General features: G+C 32.6%; 2 protein-coding genes across 12 annotated transcripts in view; one reads left to right on the top strand and one right to left on the bottom strand.

Annotated features, from left to right (window-relative positions):
- The window catches only part of LOC107446343 (uncharacterized), a 36,180-nt gene extending 24,636 nt beyond the window's left edge, over positions 1–11,544 (top strand). For both annotated transcript variants that reach the window (XM_043048345.2, XM_043048344.2), the window contains exon 3: positions 9,989–11,544. In XM_043048345.2, coding sequence (XP_042904279.1) covers positions 9,989–11,413 — 1,425 coding nt within the window. In that variant the 3' untranslated portion in view covers positions 11,414–11,544. The remainder of the gene's footprint in view (positions 1–9,988) is intronic.
- Positions 7,119–19,828, bottom strand: part of LOC107443779 (THAP domain-containing protein 7) — an 84,268-nt gene continuing 71,558 nt past the window's right edge. For all 10 annotated transcript variants that reach the window (XM_043048351.2, XM_071185488.1, XM_043048352.2 and 7 more), the window contains 3 exons: positions 17,463–17,570; positions 15,366–15,501; positions 7,119–8,902 (listed from right to left, as the gene is read on the bottom strand). In XM_043048351.2, the coding sequence (XP_042904285.1) occupies positions 8,395–8,902; positions 15,366–15,501; positions 17,463–17,570 (752 nt within the window). In that variant the 3' untranslated portion in view covers positions 7,119–8,394. The remainder of the gene's footprint in view (positions 8,903–15,365; positions 15,502–17,462; positions 17,571–19,828) is intronic.

Genomic DNA, 19,828 nt, shown 5'->3' on the forward strand with positions numbered 1-19,828 from the left:
GTCAACCCAATTTATGCTAAAAAAGCATCGCTAAGAGTACAGAAATGACTCCCCGTAATCTCTTTTTTCTGAAAATAGTCGCTTTTTTAGCCTTTTCAGGCAAAAAAGTCGCCATAGTCGACACAAGCCGGAAATAGTTGCAAATAGTTACATTTTAGTCGACTGTGGCAACCCTGTACTTGTAAATAAAATTGTAAATAGTAAAAATTGTAAATATGATTGAAAAATGTTTATTTACTAACACTCTCAGATATAAAACTCTCACTTGTGATGATTAATCAATCCTTGAGCTGTATTTCGTTATGTTTGAGAATCATTTCGTTACAAAATCACGTGATTTGCTACGAAACACGAACTCTCAAATGTATGACGAAAATGTATCCTTTTACTCGAAATTGCATTGTGGGACATTGCTGTTCAAAATGAAGACTAGACGAGCGAAACAAGAATGGCGAAATAGGTCGGCTGGCCAGCATGGTGGTCAAGGAGTTGGCTTCATACCAGGAAGATCCCAAGTTCAAATCCCGCCTCTATCTGTCTCTCAGTCACTGTTGGGGAGGTGGTGATCCACCTACACAGCGCCCCTCGCAGATGTAATTAACAATTGATGTAATTAACAGTCAGTAGAAGCTAACAATTACACCCGTTACACACCATGATGTGTTAAAAAAAAAGATTGACGAAATATTTCTTTACTTTTGTCAAAATTAGTTTCCTAGAAGAAGTGACGGTAGTTATTTTGTCACTTTGACGAAATATTCACTCGGAGCAGGAAAAGGATTTCGTCACAAACGAGGAAAAATCCGGGAAATTTGAGTATCCATTTCTAACAGTGAAGATAGAATCAGTGCGAGAACTGGGTATTGCTGGTGAATTGATTTGATTTGATTTGTTAATTTACGTCGCACTAGAGCTGCACAATGGGCTATTGGCGACGGTCTGGGAAACATCCCTAAGGATGATCCGAAGACATCACAATTTTGATCCTCTGCAGCGGGCGTGGCACTCCCGCTTCGGTAGCCCAACGACCTGCACGCGAAGTCGAGCTCTTTACGGTAGCTCAGTTTAACGAGGACCAATACCGCACACCCTCGGTCCCTACGCAGACTGATCCAAGTGGTCACCCACCCGCACACTGACAGCAGCCAGTGATGCTTGACTTCGGTGATCTGCTGGGAACCGTGTTTTAACGATCAGTCCACTGCTGAACTATTGCTGGTGAAAGCAGCGTGTTCTAATAATACTTTTTAACAAAATTGTAAAGTAGGATGAGTGATTGAAAAATGTTGACGAACAGAAATAGAGTCAGTGTAAGAACTGGCTATTTCTGATGAAAACAACATGTTCTAATAATACTTTTTAATAATATTGTAAAGTAGGATGAGTGATTGAAAAATGTTGACGAACAGAAATAGAGTCAGTGTGAGAACTGGGTATTCCTGGTGAAAGCAGCGTGTTCTAATAATACTTTTTAACAAAATTGTAAAGTTAGATGAGTGATTGAAAAAATGACTACTCGCAAAAACAGAGTCAGAGCAACAACGACATTTTCAAGTGAAAAGATCTTACTCTAATGATACTAGTAAATAAAATTTCAACAGTAGGAAACGATTAAAAAATGCTTACATGAAAAAGTACAGCCAGGACAAGAACTTAATGTTTCGAGTAAAAATATATTATTTTCTAATAATACTGAATTGAAAACTGATCAGAGTGCAGTTCCTCTGTTCCAAATTCAACTGTCGAAAGAGTGGAGGACTATTCTAAACATCCTTTAATCCTCTTTATTTAATTTTCACAAATAAACTGATGATGGATATTTACTCTTCTAGTATCTTTCGATACTTGTGAAATACAAGAGCGCCACCCATTAACAATTTGAGTTATAAAACACACGGTATTTTAGATTCTCGATCAATTTTTTATGAAGAAATTATTCCAATACAATTCTGCAAACAGTTTTTGATAGGCAGTTAAATAGTATACAGCTACCTATTGTTACAGTTTTGAGAAGGATTTTTGTTTTTATGGAATTAATTTTTCTTGAGTCATCCAAATCGGTTTTCATCAGTTGTTGACGTATGCCTGTTTAGGCAGAGGGGGGTGCGATTGCTCTTGTTTTCCAGTGGCGCCATCTATGGTCAAGAATTCAACATCTGCCACACCATACGTCACACCCGTTTATACGTTTACCCGTTTTGACCTGAATACGAAAACGATCGATCTCCAATCCAGTACCCCCAGAGGTATTGATTTTTTATGAGAACATGGAGGACTTCTGCGACTCGACAGCTCGACAGATTTAACGTGCACCAGTCACTTTTCTACACGGGGAGTCTTCGGTCGGAGGGGTTTGAACCCACGAACTCTCGGACATGGGCCCAGCGCCCTACCGACCAGGCTATCCCTGCCCCTTTTTCATCAGTTCAAACTATAATAAAAATGCATTTAAAAAAAAATTTTAAAACTGAGAAACGTACAAATGTTTTTTTTTTAAAACCACAAATCGCTTAATTGCTTTAAAGTAAAATATTTAGCAATTATTATATTTGCTTATTGGAATAAGAGCCTCTATTGCTTAGTCTTGTGAGAGAATTGATCTAATTGAAAATACAATTTGATATGACCTATAAATTTATAAACAAGTCTGATTTTTACTACAATCAACATGTTTGTTGCGCAGTTTTAAATGCATATCGCCATTTTTTTCCATCTCTTATCATATCTTGTGTTAGCAGAGGCGATAGATATAATTTAAGGCCTGTGTTGTGTGTTTTTGAAATTCTAGAATGTTCGATATGGTTTTGGATCGAATGATTTTCTTATCTTACAAGTGTTAAATCTGGTACTCAACCATCATCGCATTATATATCCGCATATAAACCCTGAAGGATGATAAGAAATATGGTTGTTTTTCACTGTTTTTCAAGTTCATCTGTAAGATTACATCTGTTGCAGAAAGTTTCTGTGCATTGAGAGAGTCGTTTCATAACAATTATGAATTTCAAACTAAGGGATTTGACTGATAAACAAAATATGCAGTTTTTGAAATATCCAGAAGGATTGTGAAGGAGACTAACTTTATATTTATATCGTTGACTTATGTTCTCTCTTCGATATGTTTTTACACAAGATTATCAAGAAAATTAATCGCGAATTATGAAAATGTTAAAAAATTCTGTTCGAATTTCAAAAACCTTCACATTGTTTGAAAATAAATCTTCAGCAATTGAAGAGCTTGAGGAAAAATAGTTAAATGCCACACTTTTTCCACAGGTTGACATTTTTAATTTACATTAAACTTTTCCTTAGTATCGTTTCACAAAGGATACCTTACAATTAGAAATTGAAATAGCTCAATAGGCAAAAACATCTTATTGCTTTCAAATTATCTTATCAAGTGTAGCTTATCACTATATAACTCTTTAATTAAAAAATAAAAACACTATCCACACTTTAAAATTTGTATTTATTATTTTACATCCGTTCGCGGTGAATTTTATTTTAATATTATTTTATTTTATAAGTGCTGTTGAACAGCCGACCCATTTTTTGCCTATACAGCTATCAATGTTAACTGCGAACCCAGAAGACATAGGCACCTTCAACCCAGAAGACATGGGCACTCCTGGATCAAGAATTGGGACAAACTAGCCTTTGTGAAGTTTTTGATGAAAATTTTCCTTCATTTGTATTACATAGAAACCTTTTATGTTTAGCCCTCCAGAAAGGGTCATGATCCATACCATTGAGAATATTTTGCGTCAACACTGTGGTCGGTTTGAGATGGGAGCAGAATTCGTAATGATTATCCATCGCTGGGATTCGAACTTGGGGTCACAACATAAGGAGTCGAGCGCCCTAGCTCCCTGAGTCATAAAGGCTAGTCAAAATATAATTGAAGAAGCCCGAATTAATAACAGTTATTAAAAAACTAATTTGATTGCTGTAGAAAGTTTGAAAGTGCTTCGGAAATTCAGTTTACTACGGCAATCAAACAAGTTCTAATGATTTTTTTATTTTGTTTTTCTCGCTAATGATTTGACAGGTTTTAATAGAGCTTTTTTTATGCTTAAATAGTTATTTGTGAATCGTAAAATGTAAATTTTTTTAATTCAGTTTTATTTATTTTTTTACTCAACCATGTGATTTAAATCACATAGTTGTACCTAATCACTGGGTTGTGTTTGGTGGGTTAGCGTTAAAGCAATAAGGTTTGGTTTATTATAACGCTGAATCAATTTCCAGATCAGATTTAATTGGATACCTGTAAACGACGTCACGTGTATGCTTCGATTCTGATTGGTTTCTGAATTGTTATATAAACGAATGCTACGATTTATCCACGATGGCGTGAGTTGCAGGTATCCAATTTTATAACAGTCGTTGAACAGCCCAATTTTGGGTTTGAGACTACCAATGTTCAACTCAGTAGACTTGACCAGAAGACAAGGGAACTCCTGGGTTAAGTATTTGGAGAAATTTGTCTACGTGGAGGGGTTTTTGATGGAACTAAATCTCATTGCGTTACAAGGAGAGGGAAATCACAAAAGTATTTTACGGTTAGTCTGACGGCAAGGGGACTCTAATCAATAATCCATCTACCACTGAGGATACCACGTCAGCACTGTGCGAGCCTTAAGCGGAATTCCTATCGACTAGCCATCGTTGAGATTCGAACCCGGGTCAATTTATTCGGGGGCGAGTGCTCTATCCTCTGGCTTTACTCCTTCAGTTTTAGTAAAGATTCTAAAGATATAAAATAAGACAGTGATGCGAGATTACGGAACTGCAGCAAATCAAATTTCGGTTTACAAACGAGTGCAATGAAAAAAAAAAAAAAAACGAATTTTCGGGCAATGTGGTGCATTGGACACGGACCCCATGTGCTGATGTTCTTCTTATAGCCTCAAAGCGAGCCGTAGCACGAAAAAAATATCCATATATAGGCAACATTATCTACTGCCATATCATATTTTCACTGTTGCGATTACACCCATTAACATTTAACGCTCATCGAAAATTGCCAAGCGCAAAAAAAAAATGACTATCAAAACTAATTCAGATCGTGCGTTCTAATATCTAAAAGACTCGGCAAATTCGTGAAAATCCATTTCCATAATAACAGCCTTCCAGATAAAAACTAGTTTCTGACCTTCATTTAACAAAGGTGAGAGTTAACTTCGATAGGGCGTACGGAAAAACCTGTCCAATAACGATACGCGCCATAAATAATAATGAAGAACAATTTCTATCCGAACCCGTAATAATGGTACACTATCTTCCAAAGCTCGGTACAATCATCACTGGATTTATTCCTTTCATTAAAGTACACGCCATCCCCTCCACGGAACTTAAGTAAGAACAGGTTTCGGAAGGTGATCTTCAACATCCGGGGAGATTATGTTATTTTTTACTTGTTACTTTTTTTGTAACAGAGTCTTGTTGGTGTAGATACTGTTCCACGCGGGTGATTTTTGATTATTTGTTTGTCGTGATTTTTTTTTTCTCTCGTTTTTTGTGTGACGTTTCCTGCGGTAGTTTACCAGTTCTCGGTAATTTGCGGCAATGAGGCGTATCGGGTTGTTGTTGCCGGAAAAATAGAACGAAATTATTGATATTTATTTATTTTGTGGAAAATAGAATAAATTATCTATGCGAAAATCTGCGTGAATAGTAGGTATTTATTGTTGTGAGTTACTTTTGAATTTTGGCATCTGCTTTTTTTTTTACCAATCAGATCTTTAAACCAGTCAAATAAACTGATAAGTTTGTGTTTTTTTTCTAATAATATTTATCTTTTATTTTGTTGTTCAAGACTTCACTCGAATTTCCTCTTTAGATGCAAGATAAAATTGCCACTTCTATTATTTGTAATCACTTACTGGTGGCACATAAATAAATATAAACCATTTTTATTATTATAAAGAAAATCATTCTTAAAACATATACAATTTGATCTGCTTCCCTACTTTTTTTTCCTTTTACCATAACCTTTAAATAAAGGTCAGATTAGCCAAACGTCCGAAGGATTTATTTTAAACCCAATTTCGATTCAAGGATTATTTTGAATTCAGCTTTGATCGAAAAGAATCTATTTTAAGTCAAAGGATATTTTTTAAAACCAATTTCGACCTAAGGATATATTTCGACAAATAGACCCATCCTATTTCAACCAGCAAAATAATTTGGGTCCTTAATGGACCAATATCCTCGAATCTTGATTCAAGGTTCAAAGGGCCGTTATTTTTCGATATTGGCCCTATATACAATGGCCCGATTCGTACAGCCATTTTACAACCAACATCGGCCCTATATTGAGTTGTCATATTCACTCGATATTTTATATTCATTATTCAACCAATATAGGTTTTATATTGGTCGTATATATAGTCCGATATTTGCCCTATATTTACCAATATTTTATTACCGTCGTTGAACAGCCGACTCAATTTTCGGGTTTACGACTACTAATGTTCAACTCAGTAGCCTTGTAATTTTGAACCCAATCCAGAAGTCAAGGGAACTTTTGGATCAAGTACTGGGAGAAGTTTGCCTTCGTGGAAGACTTTTTGATGGAACCAACCCGCATTGGCGTTACATGGAGAGGAAGACCACTAAAACCTCCCAAGGTTAGCCTGTCGGCAAAGGGACTCTAAACCATGATCCGTCTACCACCGAGGATATGTCACGTCAGCACTGCGGTCGGTGCAAGCCGGATGCGGATTTGTATCGACCAGCTATCCCTGGGATTCGAACCCATCCTAATGTTGGCCCCTCGGTGGATGTTCATATAGAATCCATATTCCGCCAATTTAGAGCCCAACTGCGGCCAAGGTAAAATTGTTACTATGGTATATTTAAAATGAAATTTCAACACATGGGTGAATATATTGACTAAAGACTGTTTTAAATGCAATTTCGAGCAAATATACTGACTGTTTGAAAACCATCGTTTTTTTGTTGTTGTCTGAATTATGCAAGATGTAACATTGTCTTAGAGTTAATAAGTAAGGAACATCAATGGCGAAACGGGTGGTTAAAAATTATGTGTCCGATCTGAATTGAATAATTTAGTTTAAGAGCTCATTAAAATTCAAACAGAAAAAAAACACAGATTCTTACTATTTGTAAAACTTTATTTAAAAAAAACATTAAATTCAACAATTCAGACGATATTGTACAAACAGTGGTGAAAAACATCGAATATCACAGGCATTCTTATAAATGTTGAAACACATGGCATATAACTAGGATATAAACTTCGAAAAAAATAATTTACAATATTTTTAAACTTAATGGATATAGTCCTCATGAACATTCGATATGCATTTTTTTGCAATAATAATCACGCACAAAATCAGTTTTTAACTTTAAAATTTTATTATTAAAATCAAATAATGTAGAATTTATGCAAAATCAAAGACATTTAAACAGTTTTGCAATAGACTGTTTTGTGATGTCTTGCATTAATATATATTTCTAGAATCCTTGATAAAAGTCAAGAAAGTATAGATTAGTTATCTTAAATTAATAAATATTTAAGAGCGGAAAAACGAAACCGCTATTGAGGAAACCAAGATGAAAAATATCAAAAGTAGTGATTTCTTCGATTTCAGATGCGTTTTTGTTTTTTCTTTGTTTGAATATCAATTTGTGATCCTACAGTGATATTGTTTTGCTTTAATTTTTGACAAAGATTCTAAATATTTATATTAAAGAAGGTCATTACAAAAAATGTTACATACATATGAATGAATTTGAACTTAATTGTGTCAAATGATCAATAATGTTTAACTAATAATTGATTATTATCAGTTCATCAAAAGCCGAAAGAATTTTTTGTTGTTCTTTAGTAAGATTAAAGTTATTAGTTAATTCCACGGACTATGAACCCATGTCAAAGAAGCCTAGTAAGTCAATAAAATACTTAAAAATGTAGTAAGTATAGCATTAAGCTGGCGTTAGACAAAATTTCAATTATTAAATGAATAAAAGGTTTTATAAATAACTATTATTTATATGGTTTTATTAAGTTCATGCTATACTCTTTGTAATAAAATTCGCAACTAAAGGTTAAGCGATTTATCCACTCTCCACACTTTTCCCTTCTCTGTTACCATGATTTCAGCAAATCTTGCTTTTCTCCATGGCAGTATATTTCAGTAAGAAGTCGTATTATTTTTTGGATAGGGGAGAAAAACGAAGGCTTGTCGAAATCATCGCGTTAGAGTGGGGAAAAGTGTGGGGAGTGGGGAAATAACTTAACTCGAGACATTTTTTCGATTTCCAAAGAGTGTAAATAAATTAATACTCTCTAACCTTTATAAAATAATCTGTAATTCAATTAACTTTAAAATGAAACTTAATGCAGGACTATTATTTACCCAAGTTTTATAGTTTATGTTGTGTTATGTTGGTAGAACCTTCTCGCATAGCTTGAATCACCATTTCGTACACCAAAGCTGAAACTTTGGTTTTCGTTTCCTCTATCAGATGTAGGGGCAATTGCATAACAGTTTGGGCTACATTTTTGAAAAAGACTTCGACGTCCTGTTGAGTACTGTTCGTCGGTGCACTTTCGCTTATCGTAGGTACTAGTTTGTAAATAGTTGGCTCTTGATTTGGTTCAGTTTTTATGGAAGAGGCACTGTCAAATGAAAGAGTGTCATTGTGACTTGTTTGTGAGGAACTTGGTGTGAGACTTGCAAGGAAACTTTCTTCTTCGTTTTGGTTATAGCCATCATCTTCGATTTCCATCTTGACTACGCATAGCTTCAGTGGATCTATTATTTTGCTCTCGGCAGGTGGTGGTGAAGGGGTTCTGGGTCTTTTTCTTGGTCTAGGCTTTGGCTTAGGTTTCGTTTTAGACTTCCAGATACCAGTAACAGCTGCTTTAGTACTGGAAATCAAAAGATATAGCATTATAATAAGATATAGTCATCAGAAATGTAAGCTATTTTAACATACTGTGTCTTCTGTAGCATTTTAGATGGGTTTAGAACACTTGTAAAAATAAAGCAAAAAGCGCATGCCACATAAGGGGTCGCAAATTAATATTTAAGTCAGTAAAAAACAAAAACGCTATCAATTTACTTGTAGAGAATTCGGTGTGAACATCAAAACCTGTTAGATAGTCTGACAAAACGTAGAGATTTTTTTAACTATAGTTTTTTAACTCTTCTGATTCTTCTGGCAATCAAACAGGTCTTGTTTTTTTCTCACTTTCTTCAGTAGTGATTCGTATGTATATATTTTTTTTAACATTTTGTTTTTCTACGCCTAATTATTAGTTTGAGACTCCTGATGCTTTTGCTAGTGACTTCATTATTAATTTTAAAAAAAAGTTATTTATTCAAAGAAAGAACTTTTTGTGTCTGTTTTTTGTAACTTAACAGTTCACCTAAGAAGTTAGTTATTTTTACTTCTAATAGCAAGATACATGATTTTGCCAGTTTGAAAAAAGAAAATGTTTGAGTCTTAGAATTAAGTCGTGAACACACTATCTGTAGTCTATATGTGTTATTGTCTTGAGTATAATTTTTAAAAAAATTTTTGGGTGTATTTTTTTAAATTAAAATTTCTAAAGCTACAGATTTTTTAAAATGACATTTTTCGTTGATGTTTGAGATTAAGGTAAGCATGTAATGCGATGTATGACCACATTTCCGGGCATGGGTTCCTATGCAATTTTAATCCTAATTATGTGCCTCCTAGAAGTTTTTCGCAGCACTTACGCGTTACTTGTTTTATATATAACGTTTTTAAGCTTGTACATTTCAACAAAAAATAGTCTAAAAATGTCATTTAAAAAACTGTAGTTTGGAGAGAAAGAAACTGATTGCAGAAATAAACGATACGAAAATGTTTAAGATCTTTTAAAAAAATCTCGTGCAACAGAAGAAAAAATGTTCCCAGTGTTATCTTTCAACATTAAACCTAAACTTTTTTTCGAAAATTTAAATAGTTTCATTTTTTTTCTCCCTAGCTCAAGAAACCAGTAGAAGAACCTAGCGATGATGGCAGTAGTTCTATCGACAGCAAAGTGATCAAAGAAGAAATAGACTCTGAGACTGAATTACCAAATATATATCAACTACCTCTAAAAAGGAAATCATACCACCCACTGACACGCATGGGCCGCCCACCACACGCTACACATCGTGCTAGAGACACACTTGAAACCTCCCACTCAATTACCTATAAAAGTGATTACCAAACTTCCATGGATGCATTTCCAACTGATCCTGCCTCCGAAAAATTTCCATACGTCCCCGTTTCTGAAGGATCATCACTTGTCCCTGTATCTGAAGGATCATCACATGCTCCTGTTTCTGAGGGATACTCACGTGTCCCTGTTTCTGAGGGACACTCACATGCTCCTGTTTCTGAAGGATCCTCGCATGTTCCTGTTTCGGCTGGATCTCCACTAGTTCCTATCCCTAACAGTTCCGAGGCTAATAAATCTGAATCAACTTCAGATCAACCACCAGCAGTAAACGTATTTATCTTTCAGGTAAATTCCGGAGCCTCACCACTAATACCTAATTTTGAAATCAAACCAAGAACCATTCCAATAATGCCTAAACCTGAAACTATTCCACAAACAACAAATTGTGACATCAAATCAGGAACACCAAATTTCGCATTAAAAAAGTTACCTTTTGGACAAAAGGTGCTGCCACCCACCTTCAGTTACATGTCTTCTCAAGAATTAAACAACACTTCATTACGTGGAGTAAAAATACCTAAAATGCTATATGTAAATCAATCTGGCACAGCACCACAAAATATCGCCAAGACAGAATCATCGATTCCACATCCTATATTCCTGACGAATAGGAATGCCATAGCAATTGCACCAAAGCCCGATGAATTTATTTTACCCGTCATATCGACAGTCACATCTGAAAAGACGGGTGAATCTATGAGCGGAAGTTTTTCAACAGCATTCAATACACTGGATCCAAATACAACTAACACTTCGGATTTCTCTAAGACGGAAGATTCCAAAAACAAACATCAACCAGCTGAAAATTCTACATTAGCAAAACCAATCCGAAATCCAAAATTTGAAGACCTGGAAATTTTTAAAAGTACTTCAAATAAATCCCAGGATGTAAGTTCACTTGAAATAGACGGCGAACACTATATTCCTAAGGAGATGGACAGTCTGGACATTTATGGTCTGCATGTCGCCGAGCGACTGCGAAAGTTGGAACAGAAGACAAGAGAGTTTGTGCAAAAATCAATCGACGGTCTTCTGTTTGATGCGGAAATAGGTTTGGGTGATTTTCCCTTCGAAATCTCTCAGTGCAGTAAGTCTTCGTTAGACTCACCATCGACCCTTGATGAGAAGTCTGAAATATTTGACAGTGAGTCTACTTGGTCAGCATTATCTGATCAAGCATAAGACCTGCTTTTAACTGGATTTTAAATCAAAGCTTTGTCTGTGATATACTTTATGTACCTAATGGATGTGATTCACTTTTTTCTTTGGAGAAGTTCAGTATGGACAGCCAATAAATTTCAATTTTTTTAAAATTGAAAATTCATTTTTACCACTGCTGAGAAATGGTTAATTTAGGGCAGGGATGGCGAATCAATGGCACGCGTGCCATTTATGGCACGCCACATAATATTTTGGACACGTAATATCACGTGCCCAAGTAATATCACGAAGTTCACTGTGAAGCAATTTACCAATTAAATTAAAATTCACAAAAACAAACATAAAAAAATAAACAAAAAAATTACAATTAATGCCAAAAAAACAATTAATTACCATAAAAAACTAGCTAACAATAAATAACTAGCAAAAACAAATCAACAAACCTGCTTAAAATAACATCTTACAACCTAATATAAGTTATTTGTCATCTAATCTGCAACAACAGAAGTCACACTGATGTTACTTTAAGGTGAATTAAGCGTATAACTGAGACATTCTTTTTCATAGTAAATAAAGAGTTTTGAGTTGATAAGTATTTAGAGTTTTTCCCAATAATCACGAAGTCAAAATTGTTTGACGGCACATCTATGACCAAATTAAACAATTTTTTAGAAAAAATGGCACGTTGGTGCATGAAGGTTCGCCACCCCTGATTTAGGGGGTCGTTCAAATATTACGTAAGCATCTAAAGGAGAATGAGTCAGTGATTCGCTCTTTTTTCTGCTGGCAAGAAAAAGGTGGATGAGCAGTGATAATGTAAGACCGCAAATTCCTTAATTTTTTATTTTTTTTTAAATGAAAAAAAAGTAGCAACAAATTTAGAATAAATTACTTCTGGAAAATTTACGGAAATAAAATTAAATTCAGGAAAAGAAATGTTGGAGGATTTCTTCACGAAATTTTAAAATGATACTGTAAATTCAATAAAAACGTAAACTTTGCTTTTGGCAAAGTTAAATTTTTTTATTATTTTAATTTAAGCCTAAAATCCTTAAAATTTAGATTACTGCAGGAAAAAGTTAAAGCAAAAAACAAGGGATTGTTGCACTTTTCTTACGTAATATAGAAGGGGATAGAAGCTAAGATAAACTTCAAATGGTTTGTCTGACAGGGCCCATCAATAACATCAAGACTGCTCATTAGCATTGATTGGATTTGCAAAGAATTATTATTTCACAAGAAAATTATCCAAGTCCACACTTTCATTATAGTAGATATTTTATGGATGTCTTTAGTACCTAAATTTTTTGCCTACACACTTTAATTGGTTTTAGGAACACTCGCAGTTCCAACTTATCACTTACAAGTTACTTTTAAAACTAAATAGTTTCATTATGTCTATGTTTTTTCTTAGTTTATGAAGTGCATAGCCATCAAATTTGGAGACTTTGAATGCATTGATTTCTGATGCAGAGCATTTCGAATCGGAATATTTTGATTTCAATCATGTTTATAAATATTAAATATAGGAATTTAAAATTGTTCAATGTTCTTCCCTAAAAAATTAGGCATTCGGTAAAGTTATAAAAATACTTATAACCAAAGTTATAATTTGGTAGCAAGTTCAATGGAATACAGATTTCAATAAATAAAATTAAACAAAACTTTTTCAAAAATATCGAATAAAAAATTGTAGAAAATATGAAACATGGACATGTTTCATATTTTCTATAATTTTTTAGCACTAATAATTAAATTACCTAATAATGAAGAATATCAAACCTTTAGAGTAACTAATTCACGAAAAAACTTACTTCGTACAAGAATAGCGTTATTAGATTCGTAACGCGTGACTGTTAAATCAGGTAAATACATAGAAAATCGATGCTTCACATTCAATCGGATGAAAAAGAAACACGATATTAGCAGATTTCGGCGCAGTTTTAAATATTCAAAATGGCGAAAATCCACCAAATCAAAAGAATCGAATTGGCGGAAGAATATGTATGTAAACATCTCGTTAGCGGGATTTAGCAAAAGTTTCAAAATTTCGTCAGAAAAGTTTTTTAAAAATAAAAAAAAAATCTGAGATAAGCAGAATTCTGCGAATATTCGTTTTGAAAATTACATGCCCTGCTTTTAGACCCGATCTGGGTTAAAAGGTTCAAAATGTTCGGTATTTTTGGAACAAGGCNTTCGTTTTGAAAATCACATGCCCTGCTTTTAGACCCAATCTGGGTTAAAAGGTTCAAAATGTTCGGTATTTTCGGAGGGGGGGGGGGAGGAAACGATTTTATGATACAATAACAGTTGGCAAATATGAAATCCCCTTAGTCTGAAGAGGACCTTTAAGATAAAACATTTCAATCAATAATTTAATCAATGACGAATTTTTTTAATCACGTTCTTTTCAATTAACAAGAGGTTTATATACATATTTTTTTCTCCATCTCGTATTATTATTACTATTATTATATTTTTTAACTAGCTGAATACCAGTTCTTCGTATGAGGTTGAAAAAAAGAAGAAATAATCGGTGAAAAAAAATTATCAATTAATCGATATTAATCAACACAACGAAATCAAACACAAAACTGAAAAACATATACCGTCGCCATTAATTCAGCTAAAAACAGTTCCAATTTTATTTTTACTTTTTGTTGTTATTCCCGGAGACTTAATGTTATCATATTAAGCAAAACATGTTTTTAGAAGTTCATCACTTTAGTATAAAGATTAATTACATTCAGTATCATTTAGAATAACGCTATAGCTCGAGGTAACTCCAAATAACCAAAAATTACCATAATTAAAAAAAAAATTTTGGGGTACTTATTCCTTTCAGTGAGCCGTAAAAACCTATTTCCACAGTATCTTGTACTAATATTAATAAATTTAGTACCTATTACTAAAATTAATTAAGTATCATTGGCGTCAATAATGAGGCGATGTTTACCTTTTCTCCGTTAATTTTGCTTTTTAGGACTTTTTTTTAAAAAAAAAATTTCATATTGTACCTACGACGAGATAACCGATGGTAGGATAGGGTTTTAAAGTTGACAGTTAGGTCAATCGTGTCCTCGAAAGTATTTGTACCAAAAATTTGAACAGAATTTGTCTAAGGAGCAGCCCGCAAAATAAAAAAAACGGGCCGGTCGAATTGTTCTTGAAAAATCGGAATTTTGAAACAGTTGTATTTTTAAAATTTGATTTCTTAGGAATAATTCGACCGATTTCGCTCAAAATATTGTATTTTGCCATTTAAAATTGCATTCTCTAAAATGATGCAGAAAATTGTGTACCTTAGAATTCAAATTTTTTTCCAACTAATATTAAATGAAATAATAGATATTTACTAAAAGTCAGGGCTCGAAGAAAGTCAGAAATTTTACCCGTCCCCGAGGACGGCTTGTCCAACAATGTATCCGTCCTCCTTTGTACCCTCCTCTTTGGATAAACGAATTTTGTAATTGAGTACAAATATTTTTCAATTCGCTTAAAAAGGTTTTGAGTTCAAAAAGTAAAATTAATTTTAAATATTCCAAACTTTAACCCCTCTCTTGACCAGACTATTAGGACCATATTTCCCAGATAGCTCAACCCCTGTTATATTTTTTGGGGTTCAGAAAATTGAATCCGCCGGAAAAAAAAGGTATTTATTCCGAGAAGTACATTTTTGTGTCTGATTTCGTAACTTAAAATACCATCTGTACTAATTAGCATATTAGAAATTAATCCCTCGAACAATTAAGATAGAATCCTAGAACGTGAAGATCTGATCATTAAGATCAAAAGTTATTCAGGGTGTTCCATTTATTTATTGCGCACTGTACATACGTGAACACACGTACTGGTACATTCATATAAACATTTTGCTTTATTTATATAGATTTTTAAGAACTCCCATTATAAGGTATTATTAATAGTGATTATTCTTAAAAATACTGAGAAATGTAAAAAATTTAAGTATTACCTCGGTTTTTCGGGTTCTTCAGGTTTTTGGTTTTGCGCTGAAGGCTCACTGAGGCCACTTGTACCTGCTTCGGAAGTTATAGGTTGCAACTGCAGCAATGAAGTCCAAACCTGAGTTGTCTTATCACTTTCAGTATCTAAAAATATCTCCCAGTAAATACTAATGATAACAGTACTATACCATATCCCTAACTTAACTATATGTTGCCCGTTATCTATATTTTTAGAATCCTTGTATAAAAAAATATACACACAAGGAGTCTCAAGTTATAGAATAAGACTAAACACGTATTACAAGAGTCAATATTTTAAATGTTAAAATAATTTTTTATTGTAGAAAATATATTCAAATTTAGAATTGTACTTATTGGGGAAAAAATCTTATAACTTCAAAACTATTTATCCTTTTAACTTAAATTTCATTTTATGTAATTCAGTATACTACAAAGATTCATCGAAAAATGTACCTCACATGTACCCTACAGCCAGGGCTAAAGAGAATACAAGGGCTAGTTCACTCCGCTCTTAGAGCTGAAGCTACGATCGCTCTTAACCTAAAAGATAAAAAGAAACATTCATTTTTATTAAATGGATGTCCAATATATATTTTTTTTATTAATAAAAGTAGAGAGAACGAAACAAACGTTAAAGTTTATATCGGCGGTAAATTGATAATGACTTTAATACGAGATATGTGTTTTTTCTTATTTCGAGTTAATTGTCTCGAATATTCTGAATTACATCAGAAAAAAATTGAAAGTCAATTATTCCCCCTTGTAATTGTGTTCATTTATATTCAGGCAAATTAATTAATTTTTTTCCTACAACATTTAAAAAAAGACAAACAATGAAGGAAATGCAAAAAAAAAATGAACAAGAATTCTATCTTAAATTCAGTGAAAACACCTAATTTTGATGGAATTTTGAATGTATTAAACCAGAGAGAAATGTGACTGTTTAAAATTTACTTCCTGCTTTTGACTAGAAAAATAATTTGGGAATATTCAAAGAAAATTTGTTTTGCGTGTTTTAACTTTAAAATAAGCTTCTGTAACCATTTTTGCACAATTAACTAAACTTCTTTAAACCATTAAAATCTACTTATAAATAGTGTTTTTTAAATCATTTTGAAATAAAGAATACAGTTCTGACCGACAAGAGTGAACTATCTAACTGATTAATAAAACTTACTTATTTTTGAATAAAATTACAAAAAATGTAGCTTATTCAAAAACGATATTTATTGCCGATTATTATTATAAAAATTAGAAATGAAAACGATTATTATTATAAATAAAAACGATATTATTATAAATAAAAACGATATCATTATAAATAAAATCGTTATTATTGTATAACGATTATTATTCTAATAAAAACGATTATTATTNTAAAAAGTGTACTAAGTCATGTTAAAAATAGTACTTTTTATACATGAAGAAGCTTGTAAATTTTTAACTATACGTTTTATTGATTCGTTTATAGTCTTACTCAGATGCAGCGTAAGAAAAAAAAAATACATAGAAAACAGATTGTCTCTCTTACTTAGATAGCAAAGCGTAAATAGGTACAAGTACAAATTTGTGCTTTTTGTACATGAAGAGCACTTATAACTTAAGTCAGATCATCTCGAGATTGGTTTTATCCAATTCAGTGCGGAAAAAAAGAAAGAAAAAATTATATTCTCCTTCTCAAATTACCCTATTTTCCACAAAAAAAGAAGGGGGGTGGGTAAAAAGAAGAGTAGTGAGGAAAATAGTGAGTTTTCAGGTGTAATTTAGAATGGCATAATAAAACTTATTGTCAAAAAATATTTTGGAAATTTTTTATGAATAAATACCTTATTTTTACAATAATTTACTAGATTACAATCCTACTTATATAATCCTACTCCTTGTTATACCCGGTCAATATGAAACATAGTTATTTTCTTTTTCCTCTCCTTTTAAAACGCTTAAAATTAATTCATGGTACTGTTGTAATAAGAAATAATACTTAAGTTAACATGAATAAGCTTAAAGATATGAAGGAAATATTAAATATGTACTTAAGAAGTAAAAAGGGAAGAATGAGTACACAATTTATGAATACATATTACCATCTGCAGGTGGTGTTGTCGAAGTTTTTCTTGGTGATGTATTTTTGCTGCTTGTATCAAATACTGATGGCACATAATCTGGGTCAGACGGATTCTTGGATGGTTGTCCTAAAAATAAAAGATTTTTTTTTCAATATTTATACATTATTTCAAAACATTATATTCAAGTACAATAACATTTGAACACATTCATCGCAAGGTAAGTAGTGTCTAGTTTTCACAAGAAGTCCTCCAGACTAAAAGCCTGAGGTAGTCTGCTGCTATGAAAGAGAATTAAAGAAATGGAGCGACGATTAATATTCCAACCTAAACCAACGATAAATTATTAACCCCACACCCTAATGATTTATCTCCGTTACCACAGTAATAGCCAGTCTCTTGTTTGGAGGAGTTCTCGTTGTAGCTGGACAGTGATATATACCTCGGCTAACACTAATCTGCCTTGCCTTCTATAAGATATGTCAACGAAATTTCTTTTGTAAAATTAGTATGAGATATTTCGTCTTGTAGGGTTTCCCCCCTGTGTTAAGGGTCGATTATCATTTTATATTACGTTTTCTTTCATATTTTTATAATGAACAAGAAAAAAAGACAATAAGCTTGTTTTAAAAGACATTCATTGTATTTAAATTTTAAAAAGATAAATAAATCTTAACAACCATATACGTGTTGAAACGCAATCTTATAAATAAATGTATCATAACTCCACCAGTCAACCGTAGCACTGTCGGTGATTCTAGTTACGAGGTCGAACTATTTCAAGTAAGGGTAAACATTTGAGACAAATTTTGACAGAGTTCGGCAAGGAAAAGTATCCAAAAGCTTCCTTCTTTAAAACGTGCTTTTTTCTCTTTCCATAGCAACAGACAACTCCAGAGTCTGTTGCCGAATGGGTGTAAGTGTTCTTTAATTGGTGACAGACTTTCAAATAGAAATTGTATGACAAATCAATAGTGAATGTAGTAGACTTCGCTTTAGTTTTTCTAAGAAAAACTCTTTTTTAGAAATAATTTTTACTTTATTTTAAAGACAATCCTGTGAAATATTCGAAAAATCTACGATTTATTAAAATTGTTTTTAATACTAAGAGGAATCGAGCAAAAAATTCAAATTATCAATGCTAGATCGTACTTTGATTTTCCATAACCTGAGCTGCTGATATACAATAAATTGAATTTTCAACACTTTTTATGATTTCAAAATGATCACTTAAGTCCGTTTCGGTGAAAATAACTAGCTACCGATTCCGGAACAAGTTGAACATCGGGTCTAAACATAGTAAAACGGCTACTGAGCATTATTAGATTCTTACAGTGGCGCGAATAATGCATGGTCTCACTGTATACCCTATTATATGATTTTGATTTTTCATCGTATTGATATTATAAACAAATAGAAACTGGAAAAAATGCGATTACAATGAAAAATCATGCATAAAATACCAGTTCAGCATGTTGAAAAATCTTAATTTTCAAAAACATTATGCACAATAACAAATGTACATGATTACACTGAATAAATATTATTTATAAGAAAACCAACCTATGTATAACAGGATATTAAGTATATTTTTTAAAATATTACCTTACATAATTTATTTATACAAACAAAAATAAGAAAGTTTTAAGCTTTTTTTATACAAATCACAACTAAATTATTTAGTTAACCAGAAAACGATTATTTCTTTAACCCTTTGACTGTTATGGGTGCACATATGTGCAAGCTATCGGTGTTGATTAAGGACGCTAATGGTGATTGACGAAGGCTTTGTCTGTTTAGTCTATTTCAAGTGTATGTTTGGAATTCGTTTCTCTCGTATAGGCCAACACTTGCAGAAATCTCATACCTCGTTGCTTAGCAACAAGAAAAAAATGAACATTGATCAGCAAGTCAATATCCAAACACAATTCATTATAACAACTAAATCAAGGCGTTTTAAGTTTAAAACGTAAGCATTTGTGAATAAACAATTTTGTTTATTAACAAATAAACAATGTTTGGTCAGAATTGGAGAAGATAAAGTAGTAATAGTATTTGGATTGCGGTTTTTTTTTTGATATGCCACCGATAAAATCAATATTGCGCGAAAAAATTTTTATAAATATTATTTACATAGTTTGCACATATAGTTTTAAAAAGCACAATATTTAAAAGGTTCATACAAATGTTTTTTTTTTATATAAATAAATAAGTAATATTTTTATACAAAGATTTTCTTTAGACACATTTATCACATAATCGTTTTAAAGATATGATGATGAAAACCATAATGAAATAAATCGAGATAATAGAGTTCGCATTATATTGCGAATGTACGCAGCATATAAAAAAAAATATTAAAACAATATCATACAATGTTTAAGCAT

This window comes from Parasteatoda tepidariorum, chromosome 9, assembly GCF_043381705.1.
Source record: "Parasteatoda tepidariorum isolate YZ-2023 chromosome 9, CAS_Ptep_4.0, whole genome shotgun sequence".
Classification (NCBI taxonomy): Eukaryota; Metazoa; Arthropoda; class Arachnida; order Araneae; family Theridiidae; genus Parasteatoda; species Parasteatoda tepidariorum.